Source organism: Callorhinus ursinus, unplaced genomic scaffold (assembly GCF_003265705.2).
Source record: "Callorhinus ursinus isolate GAN/ISIS: 27379988/994484 unplaced genomic scaffold, GSC_fseal_2.0 scaffold17, whole genome shotgun sequence".
Taxonomy (NCBI): Eukaryota; Metazoa; Chordata; class Mammalia; order Carnivora; family Otariidae; genus Callorhinus; species Callorhinus ursinus.
The window spans coordinates 15113788-15134628 of record NW_027397079.1 but is presented as its reverse complement, the minus strand read 5'-3'; the positions used below and the strand labels follow the sequence as shown (position 1 = coordinate 15134628).

Sequence of the window (20841 nt, the reverse complement as noted above, 5' to 3'; positions counted from 1 at the left end):
TTTTTTTTTTTTTTTTTTTTGTAACTTCTAGTTTTGTAGTTACCTTGAGCTTCTCAAAAACCACAACTGGAATTGGCCAAATTTTACTATACCGACAGCTGGTTATTTAATCCGCATACTCGGAAACCAAGGATGAAAAATTCAACCCTTTGCAAGATCCAGAACCCAGTGAGACACTGTTAGGTATAAATATGCAGACAGACCAAAAAAGTAAGTAAACCAACAGGAAAGGCCTGGGTGGCTCAGATGGTTGAGCACCTGCCTTCGGCTCGGGTCATGATCCCGGGGTCCTGGGATCGAGCCCTGCGTCGGGCTCCCTGCTCCTTGGGAACCTGCTTCTCCCTCTGCCTCTCTCTCTCTGTCTCTCATGAATAAATAAATAAAATCTTTTTAAAAAACAAAAAAGAGGAAGGGATAAAAGAACAGATGGCTACACTTGTATTTTTTTTACTTCCTTTAATACTCCAATAGAACAGGGACTCGTCCAAGACCCCACAGCTGGCAAATTCAAAGCAGGGATGAGAACCCCCACCTACCTAGGGTTCTTGACGCACACTCCGGTGTATCACCCGACAAAGCCTTGCGTCCACCCAACCCAGACAGCAATGGGGATGGCTCGCTGTACCCCCAAAGCCTCTCCACACAGGGCAGGAAAAGGTGTTAAGGGACCGTAATCTACCTCCTTCCCAGATAGGACCCTAATAATAGGGACTAAGGTAAAAAACAGAAAGTGAGGGACATAATAAGGACAGGCAGGTGTCAGTCTCCTGGACACTGTTTTAGTAACAAAATAAAAATAACCTGGAGTTTTCAGACTTTATTAACTGTGCACCTGGAACACACCTCAAAGACTCCCCGCTGAGCCAGGAGCCCGATGCGGGGCTCGATCCCAGGACCCCAGGATCATGACCTGAGCCGAGGGCAGACGCTTCACCAACTGAGCCGCCCACTCAACTATATTGTAAAGCTGTTTCTAGACTATTTGTACCCTGTTTAAGAGCATAACCCTCACATCTTCTCTTCCAGAGGCAGTTCACACAGGAACAAAACCATAACCCTAAAGCTAGGGAGTGAAATGGAGAAAGAAGTTGACCTTCCCACCTGTGACTGACCATGGCAAGATTTCACAGCCATCCTCCTTCAGGTAAACATAAAAATCTCCCGCTCTCTTTTAATTGTACTGGGTGTTTCAAAATTAAACATATCAATGCAAAATGTCACAGCAATGGTATTTTCAAAGAAAGATATTTATAATAACCTTGAAATAACACATATTTTTCTTCATCACGGGATGTTTTTAAAGACTGTTGAGGATGCTTGCTCCCTGCAAGGACAATGACAGTCACGTCGTCATCCAAGTGTCCTGCCTGTTCTCATACTCCGAAGTGAAGGAGAAAACCAGCCCAGCTAATGTATGTAATTGAGAGACACAAGCTCATGCCTGGGAAAGCCTGTTTTAATACAAATAAGGAGACCACCCCAGTAATCTGTAAAGTCTGTCTGACACCTGAATCAGCTCCCTTTTCCAAGGGATCTTCGTCCTCTTAGAGCTCTTCTCAAGAACTTCAGGAAAGGTCTCCCCTCAAAAGCTCACAGGTGTGACTTACCACCAAGAGTACATTACCTGGATTCACCCAGCAGACGGACTAGATGTGATCGAACTTCTTAAAAATCACTTACAGGAAGCCTGGAGGATGTCCTCAAATTTTAAAAAAATTAAAAGGTGAGGGACGCCTGGGTGGCTCAGTCGGTTGAGCGTCTGACTCTTGGTTGCAGGTTGGGTCGTGACCTTGGGGTCCTGGGATCCTGCCCCTCACTGCTCTTCCTCTCCCTCTGCCCCGCCCCCTGCTCGCTCTCCCTCTCTCTCAAATAAATAAATAATTTTTTAAATAAAAAGAAATCAAAAGGTGCCTTTAATTTTTAAAATCAGCTCTAAAGGCATGAACTATAATGTTGGGGCTTTATCCCTCGAAGTATCCATTTCTGTGTATTCAGAGCTTTTCCCCAAATAGAGCTACTATGTCTTTTTACTCACAAATCCGGTGAGCACATTTCCCTCTGACAACCCAGCAGAGGACAGACCCTGGGTTCAGCATTCAAGGGCTTACAAAGCAAGGTGCACCATCCGGTGTTGAGCACGCGCGTTTGGAGGCGAATACCCCCCCTAATCAGTGGATTGAGGTCTCCTGGATTACTGAGCAGCTTTGGAGGCCGCTGTTTCCTAATTCAGCCCCCAAAATAGGATTTTTCTTCTGGTTCAGTTCACTACCTTTCAAAGCGCTAGTGGTGGTCTCCTCCCTTGAAAATACAGGACAGACTTCATTTTCTTCTCTCATGGCTTCAGGGATCCATGGCACCCAGAGCAGGTGAACACGATTCCAACGACCACAGCAGACAGCAAAAGCCATGCTGGACCTCTGGCGACACTGGAGATTCAGTAGCTTCCACTGAGCCATCATCAAGTCAGCCCATCCGGCATTTGCCTTCATATTGGACAAGGACATCATCTGGAATTCCTTCTCCCCTTCCTCTCCAACAAAGTTGGGACCGACGTAAAAATCTGGTTTACATGAGACTATCTTTAACGGGGACTTTTTTTCTTTTCAGTTAAGGGGTGACTTAATATAAAACTTTCGCAGTCTTGGTGGATTTCTGGTTATCTGTCCCAGTTCCATCCCATCTCTTGTGTAGAAGTCAGTGCTCCAAAGGGAAAAAAAAAAAAAAACTGCCATTTTTTTAAATAAGGTTTTCATGATTAAGGCTAAATAACATCATTACTCAGCTTTTAAAAATATATACAATATTTGGGGCGCCAGGGTGGCTCAGTCGGTCAAGTACCTGACTCTTGATTTTGGCTCAGGCCATGATCTCAGGTTGCTGAGATGGAGCCCCACGTCGGGCTCCACACTTAGTGGGGAGTCTGCTTCTCTCTCTCTCTGCTCCCCCCACCCCCACTCATGTGCTCACGCATGCACTCTCTAAAATAAAATATTTATAAATATATATATACAATATGCACCTTATTCTTTACAATATACATTTATGAATCCACACATGACTTATAACTCATGCAATTATTTATGATCTTCCGAATGTACCCCAGGAATTCTGAAGACTGGCCAGGCCTGCAAAGTGAAGAAGACCTTGAACTTACACCCTGGAGGCTGAGGCTACTCGGGGGCCCCCTTCGTGTAAGCAAACGTTTTGATCATTTCATGTCTTCTAATAAATACGAAAATATCAATATCACTTTTTGAATACTCTTTAGGATATGCACAAAGGACTTGTCTCGTTCTGACATCTTCCTCTGTCCTCCCAAACAACAGAAACTTGTCAGCATTGCTTTCCTCTTATTTAAGGTTCCTTGTTGTTATTCCTGCCTCAGGGTGACCCAACGTGGCAGTTCTCGGTGTCACAGGGACCGATGAAAAAGGCCCTGTGTTGACCTCCCCAACGCGACTGTCACGTGTTTGCACATTAACAATAAAGCCCATTATTTCCTGTAAAATTATGATCTCCTTTCACACCCCTTCCTCCCAACTATCAGAAAAAGAACCCTTTCCCTTTGCTTGACAACAAAAATATTCCATGATCCCAGTCTTCTCTCTTGCTTGTCAAAATGCTAAACAGACCAGTTTCTCTGGGGCTTTGTCCAATTATCCAATTTCCTTATTTTCTTTTCTAGTTAAACTATAATTAACATACCACCTAACTTATTTTTTTAAATCTATAGTCCAGCTCGTATTTTCTAAGGCACTCTTACAATGCAAACAAATTTAATATGTGCTGTTATAACTGTAATCATCATATATTTTGTAGTATCTTGCTAAAATTATGCCTCTTTTGGACAGCATTCCATTTCTCTCACTTGTGCACTCTTGGAATGGACTTTTAAAAAGAAGCACCATATAATATCCTCTCTCCAAAAAGGGACTATTTAAATGAAGTATTTTATTCAACACTGTCCTCATTAAGTGTTTATACTCAAAGTAACATCATTTCTCCCTGAAGAAAATCTGAAAAATGGAGGGGAAAAAAAACAGAATCACGCTTAATCCTATTTACCTAAATTCAACCACTATTAATATTCACAAATTAATATTCAGTGTGTTTTTTTACACAGCAACCGGAATTTGCAGAGGGTCCTAAATGCTGGCCACGGACTGGCCATGGTACCCGCCTTGTGTGTTAGAAATACAGGCTCCTGGCTGTCTGGCTGGTAATCCTGATCCAGCAGATCTGAGGTTAAGCCATACAGTATTTATTCATTTATTAATTCATTTAGTTATTTAAAGTTCCATGATGCACAGTCAACTTTGTGAGTCACCAGTTTCAAGCACAAATTTTGGGTCCCACAGACCTGGGCCCAGACCTGGTCCCATCACTTAACATGGTTGAGCAAGGTTATCCAATCTCTCAAAGCTCAGTTCCCTCATCCATAAAATGGGTGCATCAAAGACCATGTATAAAAATTCAGGGAGAAAATGTACTTGGCACTGTGCCCAAAACATAGTCATTATTCAGTACCTGGTATTTATTGTTATTTTTCCCCTTTTTTCTTATGCACCTGGTTTGAGATTTTTGTTCTGATTTGTATTGCTATGAAATATCACACACACTTTCACATAAACTATGTAGCATAGACATTTTCCATGTGGTTCCATTACCACCACAGACATGTGAACAGTTATATAGTATTCATCCAGTATGCAGAACTATGACTTGCTTTCTACTCATGATATTTAGGTTACTTACAATCTTTCCTTCTTTTCTTTTTTTTTTTTAAGATTTTATTGATTTAAAGAGAGGGAGAGCGCGTGCACTCCAAGCAGGGGGAGGGGCGGACAGGGAGAGAGAGAATCTCAAGCAGACTCCAAATCGAGCTCAGAGCCTCACGGGGTGGGGGGCGGGTTGGCCTTGACCTCAGGACCCTAAGATCACAAGCTGAGCTAAAATCAAGAGTAGGATGCTCGACCAACCGAGCCACCCAGGTGCCCCACAATCAGTCTTTCTTAAAAATTGTATAATGAGGACAGCTGGGTGGCTCAGTCGGTTAAGTGTCTGCCCTCGGCTCAGGTCATGGTCCCAGGGTCCTGGGATGGAGTCCCCTGCTCAGAGGGGAGTCTGCTTCTCCCTCTCCCTCTGCCCCTCCCCCCTACTCGCGCACTCTCTCAAATAAATAAAATCTTTAAAAAAATGGTATAACGAACAGCTTCCTACATATAGCTCTCTATAGTTTGGATTACTACCTTAGACATAGTCCTCAAGGTAGAATTACCACGTCAAACTATGTGAATATTTAGATGTCTTTTCAATACATACTGACAAGATGCTTTCCAAAAAAAATTCTTTTTCACTACCACTGGCAATATATTAAGATTATCAGATTTATCTTGCCCTTACCAGACCTGAGTCATCTTTTCCCCAATGTTAAAATCTATAAAAAGATAAATTGAGACACATTACATTTTTAAAAAATTTATTTGCGCAAACAATTCCAGTTGGGCACCACCAAAACCAAAAAGGGGTTGGGGGTGTCCTGGTAGAGCAGAAGTATTTATAGAGAAGACCTGGAAGCAAAGCAAAGAAATTACTTAATTAGTTATAATTTAAATTTTTGCCTTACTTGGGAAAATTTATTCAGCTGTTACGATAGTTGTTCTTGAGTTCCATTTTCTCAGATTTAAGAAAATCTAGTTGACTTTGGATTTAATCTGTTTACATAGGCTACCAAAGGCCTATTACATAGGCTATTTAATGGCCTCCTTGCTTAACTATTTTATCAAATGGGACTTTAAGAAATTGCCACCAGCAGCCGGTTAGCATTAACTATACCTATAAGTATACTTATGTTATACTTCTAAATCCACATTACATGGAGAATTAGACTGGGACATAAAAACTGAAGTTTACCGTCTCCACAAAGAAGTTACAATCTAATGGGAAAGACACATTCACAGTGAAACTGTTAATATAAGCAAGTAGAATACAAATGCCAGTTCTTTTAAACTGATTGTATAAATGGTGATCATGTCAACTTTTGTGACTTGAGAAGGCAGTATCTTAACTGAAATGCCTGAATAATCTTTTTGGCATGAGGACAAACTTGGCACTATGACCCACCTACTCAGGAAATTAAATATGTTAGTAATGTTACAGAAGACTTCATTCACTCATTTGAGGGCACATGCTCAAATCCTCAGAACTTTGGAGTACCCAGGGTCAGGGCTTAGAGAAAGGGACTCACAGTCTCTCTGACAATTGCACGTACTCTAAATCCCTCTCCTTGGAAGTAGAAGCATTTTCTGAATAGGTCATACTCTTGACCCTCAGAATGGCCAACACAGATTGACATCCTAACAGAGGAGGCAAACTTCCAGTCACTGAAATTATGTGAACTCACCAATTCACATCAAACTGCTCTTTAGAAATAACTTCAATTCACATTCTGTTAGCATGTAAATGATCCCTCCCTCTTCTACTAATAAATTTCCAGAAATTTTAAAGGAAGGGGGGGGAATCATGACAGCAATGTAATGCTTATTTCAACAAAGCTTCCTTTTTTTTTCAGATCTAAAGTCGTATAAAAAGTGTAGACACATTAAAAGGCATTATGCACGATGTGACTTTATCAACTAATCATCAGTTTCAGTCCATATAAATTTTAAAACAGTTTATTCAAATTACATGTAAATTAGCTGGCTAAATTTGCTTTTCCATTTTCAGTACAAGTGAAGCGACACAGAGCCAGACTTGAAGGAATCCAGGCTTTCTTACTTCGGGCCACTTCGGAAGGAGCGGTCACCTACCTCAGAACAAAAGAAACTGGTATTACTTTAAGAACACAAAGACATTTGGGGCACCTGGGTGGCTCAGTTGGTTAAGCGTCTGCCTTCGGCTCAGGTCATGACCCCAGGGTCCCGGGATCAAGCCCCGCATCGGGCTCCTTGCTCAGTGGGGGAGCCTGCTTCTCCCTCTGCCCTTCCCCCTGCTTGTGCTCTCTCTCTCTCTCTCTCTCAAATAAATAAAATCTTTAAAAAAAAGAAAAGAAAGACATTTTGGAGTTTTCTGAGCCTCGTTTCTTCCGTTTATATATATAAATGCTCATTTTTTTAAAGAAAGAAGGGGAAAAAAATCATCAGATTAAACCTTTTCTGTACAGGAAACCTTTTATCATTAGTCACACAGACGGAGTTAACGCCACCAGCCAATTCCATCTGATCTTGTCTTTGTGGGCTCCCCCAAGCTGAAGACTTGCTTCCATGACAAGAAGCTTCCAGTCTCTTTCTTGTCTTTATTCCTTGATTTGGCATAAGTAGTTTCAAACATAAATCAATCTCTTCCACATGAAAAACATGGAAGCTTTACAATAGCAGAGGAGAGTGACAACCACCAAAACTGTGCCCCAGGAGAATAGCAGGACGCTCCACACACGCTGGGCCTGGACCAGAGAGTGGGTGCTTGCTTGTAACATCTGGAAACCTCTTGGCAGAAAATGCCAGAGAGCGATGCCTGCTGTGTGAGCCAGTTGAACTCAGAACAATGCCAACGTCCCTCACTTTTCTGCCTTTGAATACTGGATACAAGATACTTGCACAGTATGAACAAAAAAACAAAACAAAATATCTAGTTTCCAAATGACACTGACGTAGCCTCTTTAGGATAAATGGGGGCCACTGCCCATGCACCCTCCACCCCCTTCCCTGCTCTGAGGCCTGGTCAAGCGGGAGCATCACCAACTGCCTCTAGTCCCAGTCAGCACTGTCTTACCAACTCGCATCTACACTGGCTCCCTCCCGGGAAATGCAAGGTAGCAGCTGTGGTTTTCTTTCACTCTGTGATGGTGGAGAATTCCGGGCTCACTAATCTATAGAATAATCAGGTTTGCAAACCGTTGTTCTAGTTACAAGGTCAAAAAGAAAACACCAAAGAAGGGACTTAATTGTTCATTTGAAAAACTGGCGAGTGAGGACTTGAGGGTCACATTGTACCACTCCAGCACAAAGCAAATGATTTATGAAAAGCTGATATTGTAGGGCCTTCCAGATAATCGGAAAAGTTCCAAACAAGAACAAACGTTATCAGTTAGTGCAATACGGTTAATGGTTCAATATACCTAAAAGACAAATACTCTTCACCTTGAGTTAAGATTCAAACGTTAACTCTATCTTGCTTATAAAACACACGCTAAAGCAGAAGGATACAAAAGATTAAAATGCTGGGCATGGAGCCTACATTAAAAAAAAAAAAAAAAGAATTCACAAGAGGACTTGGCGTGCCTGGGTGGCGCAGTCGGTTAAGTGTCTGACTCTTGGTTTCGACCGAGATCACGGTCTCAGGATCGTGAGATCGAGCCCCGCATCGGGCTCCACACTCAGCGTGGAGTCGGCTTCAAATTCCTAGACGTATATGGATAAATATATAATTATGTGTGTATTTATATGCATATGAAAGGCAAAAGTTAACAATAAAGGTATGTGTTGGCTATCCCCTGACCCTGCATTTTAAATATCAAGACCACACCACTGTCGTTAGGCCTCTGCTTCAACCTATTTGGTGAGGTACTGTTGTATGGTTTAAGGACGTTTCACAAATCATAATCCAGACGAGACTACTTTGTTTCACATTCAAGTACGAGAGAAGTAAAATTCTCAGTGATAGTGAACGAAGCCAAAACCTGCATCCAGCAGAAATGACCATCAGTTTTGCTGTATGACTCCACTCATACGAAGTTCAAAACAGGAATGAACACATAGCTGGTGAACTTACAAAAGAAAACCAAGGGAAGGAGTAACAGAAATTTCAGGATAATTCTCATCTCTTGCGGAGAGAGAAGAAGACACCATGGAAGAAAAGTGCAAAGATGCTACAAGCTGTTCTTACAACACGTAATTCTTAAATTGGATCATGGTTGCACATACTTTGTTTTAATCTTATTATATATGTGTGTGCATATGTATGTATCCATTTTGTACGTGGAAATTTTTTATGTATACCAGTTTGTATTTGGAAACGTTTACAAACTAGATGTACTTATCAGTTGGGGGTCACTGTGCTGATGGCTGTACGGATATACTACAATAAGACCAGACCCAGATGTGGAGCTGGGCTATTAGTCACTATTTCATTAAGCTTACGATGCTCTGTCATTCTGCGCCTGTCATACTTCAGAGTTAAATGGGGATGAGACAGAAATTTCCATCCTGAATCTTTCAAGTCTCTGAGAGTAATCTAAATCTCTGTGAGTCTCTTCTCCAAGGACACAAAAGATTTTCTGACTGTTGTACCGGAAGTGGAGAGACCCGGGGCTGCCACGAGGCTCTCTCCATCGAAACGGTCCCTACTTAGTCCGGAGTCAGGAAGCCAATCTGGAGATTCTCCCAGTTGCTGAGGACATCAATTCCGACTCCACACTCATGAGCTAGGAAATAATTGCAGGGTAATCTGACATTCTGCTAAGGTGGACTTGGTTATGAGCTCCGCTGATCCCCGGACAAAGCCAAGGTTCAATAAATTAAAATGGTCTGATTAAAAAGAAGAAGAAGAAAGAAAGAAATGACAACCAGTTTTAAAAAGGTTGACAGCTCAGACTTCGGGATCAGTTTACTTAGTTGAATTTGAGATTGTTTGTTCACACAAGGTTACTCTCTGAACCTCAGTATTCTCTTCCACGAAACAGAAATAACGTGAGCACTACCTCTATAAGGATTAAATGAGACAACGTATCAAAGAGCTTGGAACAATTCCCAACTCAGTTACCAACTCTCGAAGTAGAACCAGTAAACATTTAATAAAATGAAGGAGCATATGGCATAAAGATTGTGTTCTAGAATGCTCTTTCTGCAGCGTAAGAGGAAACGGTAAAGATACAGGAAAGAGTAGAAGATGTTAATGTAGCGTTCACTGTCTGGGAGCATTCAGAGACCTGGTTTCTGAAGTACTGATTCCTTTCCTCCACATTAGCACTTCACGGTTACTAACTTAAAGCCTCTTTCTTATTTTTCTAAACAAATAAATAACCAGACTCTGAAGAAAGGAAAGTGATCAGCCCAGACAAATTGTGCTGGTCACAAAGTCCCCCACTGACCACCAATCGTTCATCTCTCCGGAGATTCTGTGTTAACTCCAAAGCTAAGCAGCCTTTCCAAGTCTCCCCACGCTGGGCAAGACCGAAGGAGAAGGACCGATGGGGAATGGAGAGGCCATCAGAAGCTAGGGGGCCAGAGGGCATTTTGGAGGGAGCAGGTTTGAGGATCCGGGTGAATACGGGGAATATGAGATTGCAACATACATAATCAATGAGCTGAAGAGTTGGGATTTCTTTCCAGAAGGATGGCAGTGCTCATGGAGCCGTATCATCCTTTTCTGCCTCAGGAGGAGTCCAGAAGTGTCTGGCTGGTTGACCAGAAGCAGAGATTTAAGGGAAAGGGCCAAGGTGAATTGTTCAGCCTGGACAGTGCTCTTCCCACAGCACGGGGGGGAAAAGCCCTCTACCACAGGCCCGCACATTTCAGCCCATGAGCAACTTCAGGCCTGGGCGAGACTGGCAAAGAGAATGCACAGAGCTCGGGCCCCATCCCGCCCTCTCCGACAGGGACAAGACGACTTCCAAGAGGTGGACCCGCTTCACAGCAACGCCGTCCAATGTGAAACCGTCCTGCACCTCCCCTGCACCAGACGGTCTTCAGTGCCTCCCTGTGATCCCTGTGCCCTGGCTTCCCCTCTTCGTTGGCCTTCCCCCTAGCACTGTGCACGTGTCAGCCGTGGACCCGTGCCTTCCTCCACACTCCCAGCCTCTCCCTCACACACACGCTCCATCCCACACTGCTCGGGAGCAGCTCTTCCCGGCTCCATCCTCCCACCATGGGCCACCGCCAAGCAAGCAGGAAGGATTAGGAAACTGAGCTGGGAGCCTGGCGGGTCTGTGACTTGATGAATAAAGCACAGCTGCACCAGTCTGAAGTCAAAGAGGGAAGGAACTGAGAATTGGTGTGGGAGTAGCTGCAAACGCTGACAGCTTGGGGTGGACATGCAGCCCCCTCCGCTGATAGGGGGCTTGGAGCCGCACGCCCCTCCCCTGCATAGAACGCATCTGAAACCGGCAAGAGCCAAAGGCATAAATTTTGTCTTGAGAATCCTATCAACCCTCCAAGGGGTCAAATATGTAGACAGTTCTCCCCCTCTTTCCCAGCATGAAGGAGTCAGAAAACTCTCTAGGACTCATGAAGGTCACTTTCAAGGGTGGCATGGTGGGGATGGGGCGGTGGGGGGGGGGGGCCAGAGCCTGGAATTTCTGAAGATAAAGTTCCTTAGAAGAGCAGGCCCTGAGCTCTATTGTCCTATAAATGGAGACCTAAGGGGAACTTTAGTTTCCAGAAAAAATCTGGGGGAGAGAAAACTATTTAGAAAGGCAGAGATGTAATCATAATCTTTTGCTGCAAAGGTGTGAAAGGAAAACTTGCTTTACACCCTGGAGGGAAAGTCAGCGGCGGGGGTGGTTCCTGACACAGCTTTGGAGAAAGCCTGGCAGCCACAGAAGAATGCTAAGAGACAGCAACCTCCCCCAGGAAGGAACAAAGCAGAAGCCTGGCAGCTTCCTATCCTTACAGCCAGCATCTCAGCGCCCCAGGCTGACTGTGAGGACACAGGCTGCAGTAATCTCAGGTGGTAAGAAGATGAAATCCCACCAGACTGCACTGCACCCCTTGAAGACATCAGTAAGCCTTTAGGGACCTCCAGTGACCCCTAGATTCTTGAGAAGATGATTACTTTGGACAGACGACTAGTCAGCCCGCATTCAGCAAACTGAGGGTCTTTATATGCTCCCCACGTGTTTGGTACTGGGAAAGGAGCAGGTGACATCCTGGTTTCAGAGACAAGTCATTTTGCATCAACAGAGGGGCCCTCACTTTAGAAAATTATATTTTAGGGCCTTCGCAAGACATTGAAAAAAGAGAGGAATTTTATTGTGTTTACTTGTGTCTTAAGAGTAAAACTGACAGCACAGAGGTATGCTTTCATATTGTTAACATCATAAAAACGTCGTAAGACCCGCTCTGTTCCACGTGCTGTCCACCACCACCCTGGGGACCTTCTCATTAGCTGGCTCTGCCCTCCTACGAGGGTTTACCTTCATCTCTACCCCAAAACGACTCTGATGGATCCTCTTTACCTAAATCACTTATCAAATTCTTCAGAGATGCTTCTAGTTCTGGTCCTTGACAACGTCCTCATTAACTGTTCTCTATTAAGAGAGATTGACTGTGGGGCGCCTGGGTGGCTCGGTTAGGCATCCGACTCCTGATTTCGGATGATCTCAGGGTCGTGAGATCAAGCCCCGCACTGGGCTCTGCACTGGGCATGGAGCCTGCTCGGATATCTCTCTCTCCCTCTGCCCCTACCCCCACCCTGCTCACACTTGCTTTCTCTCTCTCCCTCTCTCTCTCTCTCTCTCAAAAAAAAAGACCTATTGATAGCAAAATATCAAAAGCTGCTTTAAACACCCTCTGATGCCAATGTGATTAAAGTTTATTAAAAAGTCCTTGGCACAGGATCTTCTTAAAGATCAATTTGTTTCTATGTATGCATGTATCTAATACTTATATATTAATAGATTATATTCACAGCTTATACCTTATCAATACATCTATTTAACCTCCTCATTCAGATAAACCAGATCATTCATTTAAAAAGTAAAAAACAGGGATGCCTGCGTGGCTCAGTTGGTTAAGCGTCTGCCTTCAGCTCGGGTCATGATCCCAGGGTCCTGGGATCGAGTCCCGCATCAGGCTCCTTGCTCAGCAGGGAGTCTGCTTCTCTCTCTGCCTGCCACTTCCCCCTGCTTATGCCTTCACTCTCTCTCTCTCTCTCTCTCTCTCTCTCTCTCTCTGACAAATGAATAAATAAAATCTAAAAAAAAAAGTAAAATACAAGTCTGCGATTATATTATGTTTACAACTATAATACAGAATGGAAGGGTTCAAGACTTCACAAATGCATGAACTGAGCAGAATAATGACTCAAGTACATCTCCAAACTTCAAGGGACTATGGTAAAGCCCCCCTCATACACATCACTGTGTGAGATACTTTAAGCAGGATGAAACCTTTAAAATGATTTGTAGCAAGTAGTTTGTATACAACAGACCTCTCTGGATTTTTACCCCAAAGCACCTGAGTGCTTTCACTCCGGAACAAGAGACACAGACACACACCTTTCAGTTTTATGCTCCTTTAAAAAGAACTTGGGGATAACTGGCAAATTTACCTCTTAATGCAGGAGGGAGATAAACATGTGCTCAGGGTAAAATTTACAAATCTCCGCCAAGTCCCCCAGTTATCACAGTGAGCCTGTGAGTCTCAGAAGTTCATTCTAAATGCTTTATCACAATGAAACTGACACATCTCTACTGAAAATATCTCTGAGCCAGAGTGAGGTCATTCATAAAAATATTTTTTATGACCAGCCAGAAATTAATAAAACCAGAAATGCATCACCATTCGCCATTTTAGCCTTCATCCTGAGATTTTTAATATGAAAGGTAAGGTTCTCTAAGCGTGAGGCCCGTCTCTGAAACTTCTCTGGATATTCTGCAGACCCCCAACCCAGTGCTCTAGACTTACTGGATGTTCAGTGCCTCGTGCGCACACAATAAAATCCCAGGAGGCCCCACGTGGCCTGGAGGCCGCCAGCCCGTCTGACCTCACCTCCTGTCCCGCCTTCTATTTCCACTCTTCTGCTGGTTCAACCAGCCCCAGCCTCGCTGGCTCTTTCCCGTTGCTCTAACACGTCAAGCTGCTTTCCATGGGCTCTTCCATTGTTGGCGGACTGATGGCCAGTCAAGTGCTACACGAAGGAGATGTTATTACAGAGCAGTCCCTCCACACACGGGGGCGGGGGGATGGCACTAGCTTCGAGGCAGAAAGGGAGGCAGCCGCTCTCCTCTGCCTCAGCCCTTCGGAAAGATCATTAACCACACAAAGTAATGAACCGACCCGTTTGGCCCAAAAGAAGCTCAAACATGAGCGTCTTGGGCGACATTGGTTTCTCTTTTCCGTTGTGTTGTTGAAGAGAAAAGGAGGACGTAGCCCCTTCTGGCCAACCCAGTTGCCGCTGGGCCGCCTGGTCCCCTAAGTTGTTGGGAGGGTGTGTGTGTGTCTTGGAAGGAAATTTTGGTGAGGACAATGTGACCAAAGGGAAAGGAAGGGAAGGGAAAAAGAGAAAAGGAGAACACAGGGCAAGACAAAACCCACCGTCTGGATCCAGATTCTAGCTCTTTCTCTTACTGAACTAGGTGTCCTTGGAGAAGTACTTGTTTTCTCTGTGTCTCAGTTCTTCATTTGTAAAACGGGTAAAATAATGATACCTACATGGGATAGCTGTCTTAAGGATTAATTAATAAGACAGAGAAAGCAAAATCCTATATGATTTCACTTATACGTGGAATCAAAACAAACAAATTAGCAAACAAGCAAAAAGCAGAAACAGACCCATGAATACCAAGAACAAACTGGTGGTCGCCAAAGAGGGCAAAATGGGTGGAGGGGGATGGGAGGTTCAGGCTTCCAGTTAGGGGCGCAATATGGGATGAGAGGCACAGCCCAGGGAATGCAGTCCATGGCCGGGGACTCGTGTTGGATGGGGACAGATGATAGCTACGTTTGTGATGAGCAGGGCAAAGCATACAGACCTGTTGAATCACTCTGTCCCACACCTGAAACTAATGTAACACCATGTGCCTACTATAATAAAGCACTTAGACAATAACAAATGACCGATAAATGGCGATTATTATCCCACCTCTCCTCATCACTCTTTAGCCCATCACGTGCAGAAATTTTACAGCACTTGGAACTCCGTGAACTTCTTTCTTTGTCAAATTTTTGAAATGTCTGCTGCCCCACTAGAATGGAACCTCCGAAAGTACAAGGACTTTTGTCCTTGTCTGACCCATGCTCCACCTCCATTCCCAGAACAGACCCTAGAAAGTGGGAGGTGTTCCAGTTGTTGAATGAATCAGCATCTCTCCTTCAAAAAGCTTCATAACACTCATGAATCAATCCCAACCATCCGTCGATGAATACTATTCAATTTTAAGTTGACTTAAATAAACACAAGAAACTTCTGGGGGAGTCTATGCAAACTTTTTTGGAGAATATGTTTTTTGTTCGGTTTTGGTTTTGTTGTTGTTTAAAGATTTTATTTATTTATTTATTTGAAAGCGAGAGTGAGAGCAGGGTGAAGCAGAGGGAGAGGGAGGTGCAGACTCCACACTGAGCCTGGAGCTGGATGCAGGGGCTCCATCGCACAACCCAGATCACAACCTGAGCCAAAATCAAGAGGCGGTCACTTAACCGACTGAGCCACCCAGGTGCCCCTGTTGTTTTTTTAAATAAACTCTACCCTCAACATGGGGCTCAAACTCATGACCCCAAGATTAAGAGTCACATGCTCTACCAACTGAGCCAGCCAGGTGCCCCAGGAGAATATATTAAAAACAAAACAAAAAAATAAAAATAAACTATTCTGGGAGTGCTTGGGTGGCTCAGTCAGTTAAGCGTCTGACTCTTCATTTCGGCTCAGGTGATGATGTCAGGGTGGTAAGATCAAGCCCCCACAACGGGCTCCACACTCAGCACGGAGCCTGCTTATGATTCTTTCTCTCCCTCTGCCTCTGCCCCTCCCGACCTCCCTCTCTAAAAAAAAAAAAAGAAAAAGAAAAAAGAAAAAACACAATTCTGTCCTAAAATTTTACTACTTGGAGAAACCACCTTAAGAGAGCAACTCCTTTTGAGAGAACCGATAAAGATTTTGAAATATAATAAAATCTTGATGCCCATAAGTTCTAAACAACTTTGTAATATAAAATACAAGTTCTGATTTAAAGTCTAAAAAGCATATGACATATTTGGAGCTAAGTATTTGACTATCAAAGGTTAAACTGGGAAAATACAAAGAGCCACTGGCAGGGACAGAGAACTAACCCATGCCCCCTGACATACGAAGTCAGGAGGCCCTATGGCATTGACCGCAGGATCTGAGGCTGAGGGTAGGAAAACCCCATGAGCCCCAGGAGGAGGAGCATTTGGGCTCCACACAAAGGCCAAAGGCTGGTGGGTTAGGAGATGGGGCTGGAAAGCCCTCCAGACACAACCCAGCTAAGATGGTATCTTCTTTAAGGAAATAACCCTTGACCATGGGATGCACCTTAGAGAGTGACCACCTAATACAGCTCTCATCACCTCTCCCCACAACTGTGTCCAAGGACTGAGCTGGCGCTCCTGTGTCTAATCCCCTCCCAGTGCCATCCACCACTCCCACTGGCCCCAGAATTCTCCTTATACAACAATCAAATATGTCACCCCTCTCCCTGCTCAAAAGCCACCAGCAGCTTCTACATCGTTACATCTGGGCCTAGCCGCCTTTCGAATTATTGGATCACACCCTTCTCCCCAGCCACCCAAACCAGCCAGTTTCCAAACATGTCATGAGCTCCCCAACCTGGTAACTCTGCTCATGCTCTTGCCCGCGTAGGAAAGTTGTCGTGTTCTAATGAACCCCTTGCGCCCCACATTTGCACATGGTCTAGCTCAAGCCTCATCTCTGGGAAACCTCTCACAAGGCAGAAGGAGCCGCTCCTTGCTCCCTTCAAAGCACTGCCCAGTTTTGTGGGAGTCTCCCCCCAAAAAGACTCGGGAGAGACATAGAGAATGCAATTAGTACACACTCAATAAACACGTATGGGATTTAACTTACCATGATTTACTCAAAATATACAGCACAATTTTGAAACATCCCTACTTTCCTGAGCACACATGTCCCTTTGAAGGGTCCTGGAAATCCAAAGTCTGAACTTTTTTTCTACGTGCCCAGAGCAGGTCACTTCTAAGGAGAGAATGTGACTATTCCAAATCAAAACTTCTCCTTTGACTTGCTTATTTCCCCCGCTTCTTGTTGAATCCGTAATCACCTCCTCATTGTCCAACTGCCACCTGAAATTTTACAGTTGGTTAGAACCACATGCTTTTGGACTTAACAGGCAAAACTCATTTGGAATTGCTTGCACCTTCGATCCTGCAACAGACACCGAGGCTCCCACAGAGAATTCTTAGAGCAGATCAACTCTCTCCCAACAATTCAGCATTTTACAGTCATTACTGAAATGCAATTGGAATTCCAGCAGAAATTCTGAAGCCCCAAAGCAGCTCAAAAGAAAGTGGCCACTTGGATCCCAGCAGACCTCACTCTGCTCCTTTACCTGATGCTCCCCATCATGGTACTGTGTGCCCCAGCGGAGCTGAGCAATGCAGCGGCTAACCCCCACCCCCCACCCCCCAGTCAGCTTAAGACCGCTCAGGCTACCCAGCCAGGTCAGGACAAAGGTCAATCAACGACAGCAATTTGGAAGCTTTCAAATTGCTAAAATATTTCTCTTTGGTTAATAGAACGGATCCCCAATTCCTATGAGTTTACAAATTCTGCTGAAAAAAAAAAAAAAAACTGTGAACTGAAATATTTACCAGTCAAATGCTATTGATACAATGTCTGGGATTTCAAAATGGCATTAGGTAGGGAACAAGGGTGGAGGCAAAATACGATTGGCCATGTCCTAATATATTTCAAAGTTGGATGATGGGTACATGGGAATTCAATATAAGATTTTTGAAGTATGTTACCTTTATATGTTTGAGATTTTTGAAAATGAAAAGGGAAAACTAAGAATGAAGTCGAGTTTAAAAGAAAACTATTAAAATGCTGTCATCTATACAGGGCATAAAAATAACTGCATATATCCCTGCTTCCTGATGTGTTGCAGCCCTACATACAAGAGCAGATCAAGTTTCAGAGGCATTAACCTTGGCCCCTTTACTAAGGCAGCTTAATTACAGGTAGTCCACTACGGTTTTTTGCTAAAGAAAAAAAAAATTAAAGCACCTTTTGAAATTTGGCACGGGTTACAAAACACACACGATGCAAGCCTTCCTGGATTTTTTGTCCACTCAATCGAAAGGAAGCTTTGTCAAGATTTCTGCTATACAAAAACAGACAAAATACCACTAAATAAAAAATGCTATAGATTTGCGATAGGCATACAGGAAGACCCATGAGCAGGTATAAACTAATCCGTCAGAGGAAAGCAGTATACCAACAGTGGGCAACGAAAAAGGCGGCTTTACAGTCTTTTAGCATTTGAACTTTTGACCTCCCCCCAAAACGTCTTGAAAGAATTTCTAAACCGTGGTACGAGAAAGAATGCTTTCTTTCTTAAAATCATTGCATTAAGCACTACTATTTACCATTTACGTTTTTAACCACTGGGCCCAAGGTGCAAAACTAAAAAGTATATTCTAAAAGAGATGCAATCTGGAGTTAGAATATAGGAGTGCAATTAAAAAAGAAAAAAAAAAACACACAGCAAGTCAGGCAACATTGGAAGCGCACAGCGACTATCACCTATCCAGCTCTCTTCCCCCGTACACTGTTCTTTTGTTGAGAATCAGACTTCCCCCTGATTTCCTCGTGTCCCTTCTTCCCTTCAAACACACAAAACTAAAGAAAGATGTACCGGAGGCAAGACATTTAAAACGAAATCCACAGCTCGGTCTGGCCCAGAAAAGCCGGCGCACGACACCCACCGTGTCCCAGCGCCGCGGGACGCGCCCCCCCCCCCACGCAAACGGCGGCGGGGAGCCGCGCGGAGGGGCAGGGTCGTCGCCCGCCGAAAGGACGTCGGGGGACGGAGCGGGGGCGGCCGCGCACCTGAACTGCCCGCGCGGCGGAGCCCGTCGCTACCTGATGCTACCAGAATCCTCTCCTGACTTCTCTCGCGATCGCACGCCACCCCGGCCCGATCGGGGCAGCGCGGAAAGCGTGAGCCGGGCAGACCCGTGAGCGGCCGCGGACCGCCGAGCCTCCCGCGCCGCCGCCGCGCCGCCGCCTACCTGGCCGGCCCCAGGCACCGCCCCACTGGAGCGCGCGGCCCGCGCTGCCAGGGAGGCTCCGGCGGGCGGGCCGGGGTGGAGGGGGGGGGGGGGCTGGAAGGTACGAATCCCGGTTTTAGATACCAGAAAGTTCCCCCAATCCCGCGCTCGCGGACGCCCGCCGGCCCCTCCCCCGGCCGGGGCTCGGAGGCGGAGGAAGGCGCGGGGCGCCCGGGGAAGCCGGCCGTCCCCGTCGCGGGGCCGGGCGCGGGCTCGGGGCGGGACGGGGCGGACGGCGGCCGGACTCACCGAGGCAGCGGATGTGGAAGCCCGAGGGCGGCCGCAGCGCCCGGCGCGTCCAGCCCTCGCGCAGCGCCTCCAGATGCTCCTCCTTGCCCTGGATCAGCAGGATCTGCTCGTCGATCCAGCCCAGGAAGAAGGTCTCAGCCACGGCGGCCGTGACCTTCTTGTTCCAGAAGTGCTGCATGTTCTCGGCTTTGAAGTCGGCGAAGATCTCGTAGCCGATGTGGTGCCGGGCGAGCTGGCGGGGCTGGGCCGGGGGCGCGGGCTGGGCGGCCCCGGACCTCTCCGCCGTTGGCCCCTCGGCCGGGCCCAGGACGATGGCCAGAGAGTGAGGCGCGATCTGCAGAAACTTCTCCATCTTCTGAAGCAGCCGGTGCCCCCGCCGCGCGGCCCCGGCTCCCCGCCGCCGCCGCCTCCCGCCGCTCCCGGGAACAGCCGCCGGAACGTCGCTGCGCGACAGGCGGGGAGCGCTAGTGCCCCCACCCGCGCCGGGGCTGGCCGCGCCCCAGCCGCCCGGGACGCCCCGTGCGGCCCCAGGGTCGCCGCGCCGGGAAGGGGACCGTGCGCGGAGCCCGCTCGCGCCCGAGCTCCGGCGCGCGTTACCTGCAGCTCCGGGCCACCCTCCGGGCACCGCTCATTTTCTAGCGGCGGCACCCTCGCCTCCCTCGGCCCCCGGCGGCCCCGACAGGGGGCGGAGACGCGGGAGGAGGAGGGCAGTTCGCGCCGCGTCTCGGGAACCCTCTTGGCTGGACTTAGCCGGAGAAATCTCCAGGAGTCCGAAGTGGAGGGTGTTCGAGGTGGCCCGGAAGGCCGGGGGGGGGGGGGGGGGCGTTTAGGGGGCGGGGCCCAGGGGAGACCTGGGGGGCGGGGGGGGGGGGGCACGCAGGGCGACACTTGGAAGCAAGGATTCCCGAGCGGGGTGTCGCTCCTCCCCACGCTCCACCCCCCACCCACCTCCAACCTCCTACCTCCTGCTGGAACAAGTGGATGAGCTGACTGGTTGATGGGCCCTTGGAAGTGGCTTTTTTAAAAAACTGAGTCAAACCACGAAAACGTGTCATCAGTCCCTCCTCCCAAACTCTTGTGGAACTCCCTTGTCATATCTCCATCATGTACTGTGGGCCTGCTACGGAAGAAACCCAGTAATTCCCCGTGTTATCTACACAACACTCCCTTGATGAAGAGGATAGGGATATGACCAGGAAAGGTAACAATCATGCTTTAAAAGAAAAGAAAAAACTTCGTTAAGGTTGTTTCTGTGCAAAACTGTGTTTTGCTTATTTTTCATTGAGAAAAACTATATATAGTTGTCATATATCTAAAGAGATGACTATAAGAAGAAGCATTCGGGGTTAATGCTCAATGTGAATGATTTTCCCAGAACAAAGAATGTTTCCTTAGAATACATAAAGGCACAGTATATTCAGAAAGCTACCTCTGGAAAGATTGCTTGAAGCTTTGAAACAACAGGCTTTCCATCTTCAGCTACACTCACTTAGGCTCAAAGGTCTTAGGGCCATGTTTTAGTCAAGAGTAAGACTCAAGTTTCCCCTCTCCTTGCATCTGCAAAAGGAAAGCCCCTTTTCCCAAATGCAAGCCTTAGGAGTTCAGCCCTGAG

General features: G+C 46.2%; 1 protein-coding gene across 3 annotated transcripts in view; it reads right to left on the bottom strand.

Moving 5' to 3' along the window:
* Positions 1-20023, bottom strand: part of STOX2 (storkhead box 2) — a 209238-nt gene extending 189215 nt beyond the window's left edge. For all 3 annotated transcript variants that reach the window (XM_073902292.1, XM_073902293.1, XM_073902294.1), the window contains exon 1: positions 19230-20023. In XM_073902292.1, the coding sequence (XP_073758393.1) occupies positions 19230-19581 (352 nt within the window). In that variant the 5' untranslated portion in view covers positions 19582-20023. The remainder of the gene's footprint in view (positions 1-19229) is intronic.
* Between the last annotated feature and the right edge of the window lie 818 nt (positions 20024-20841).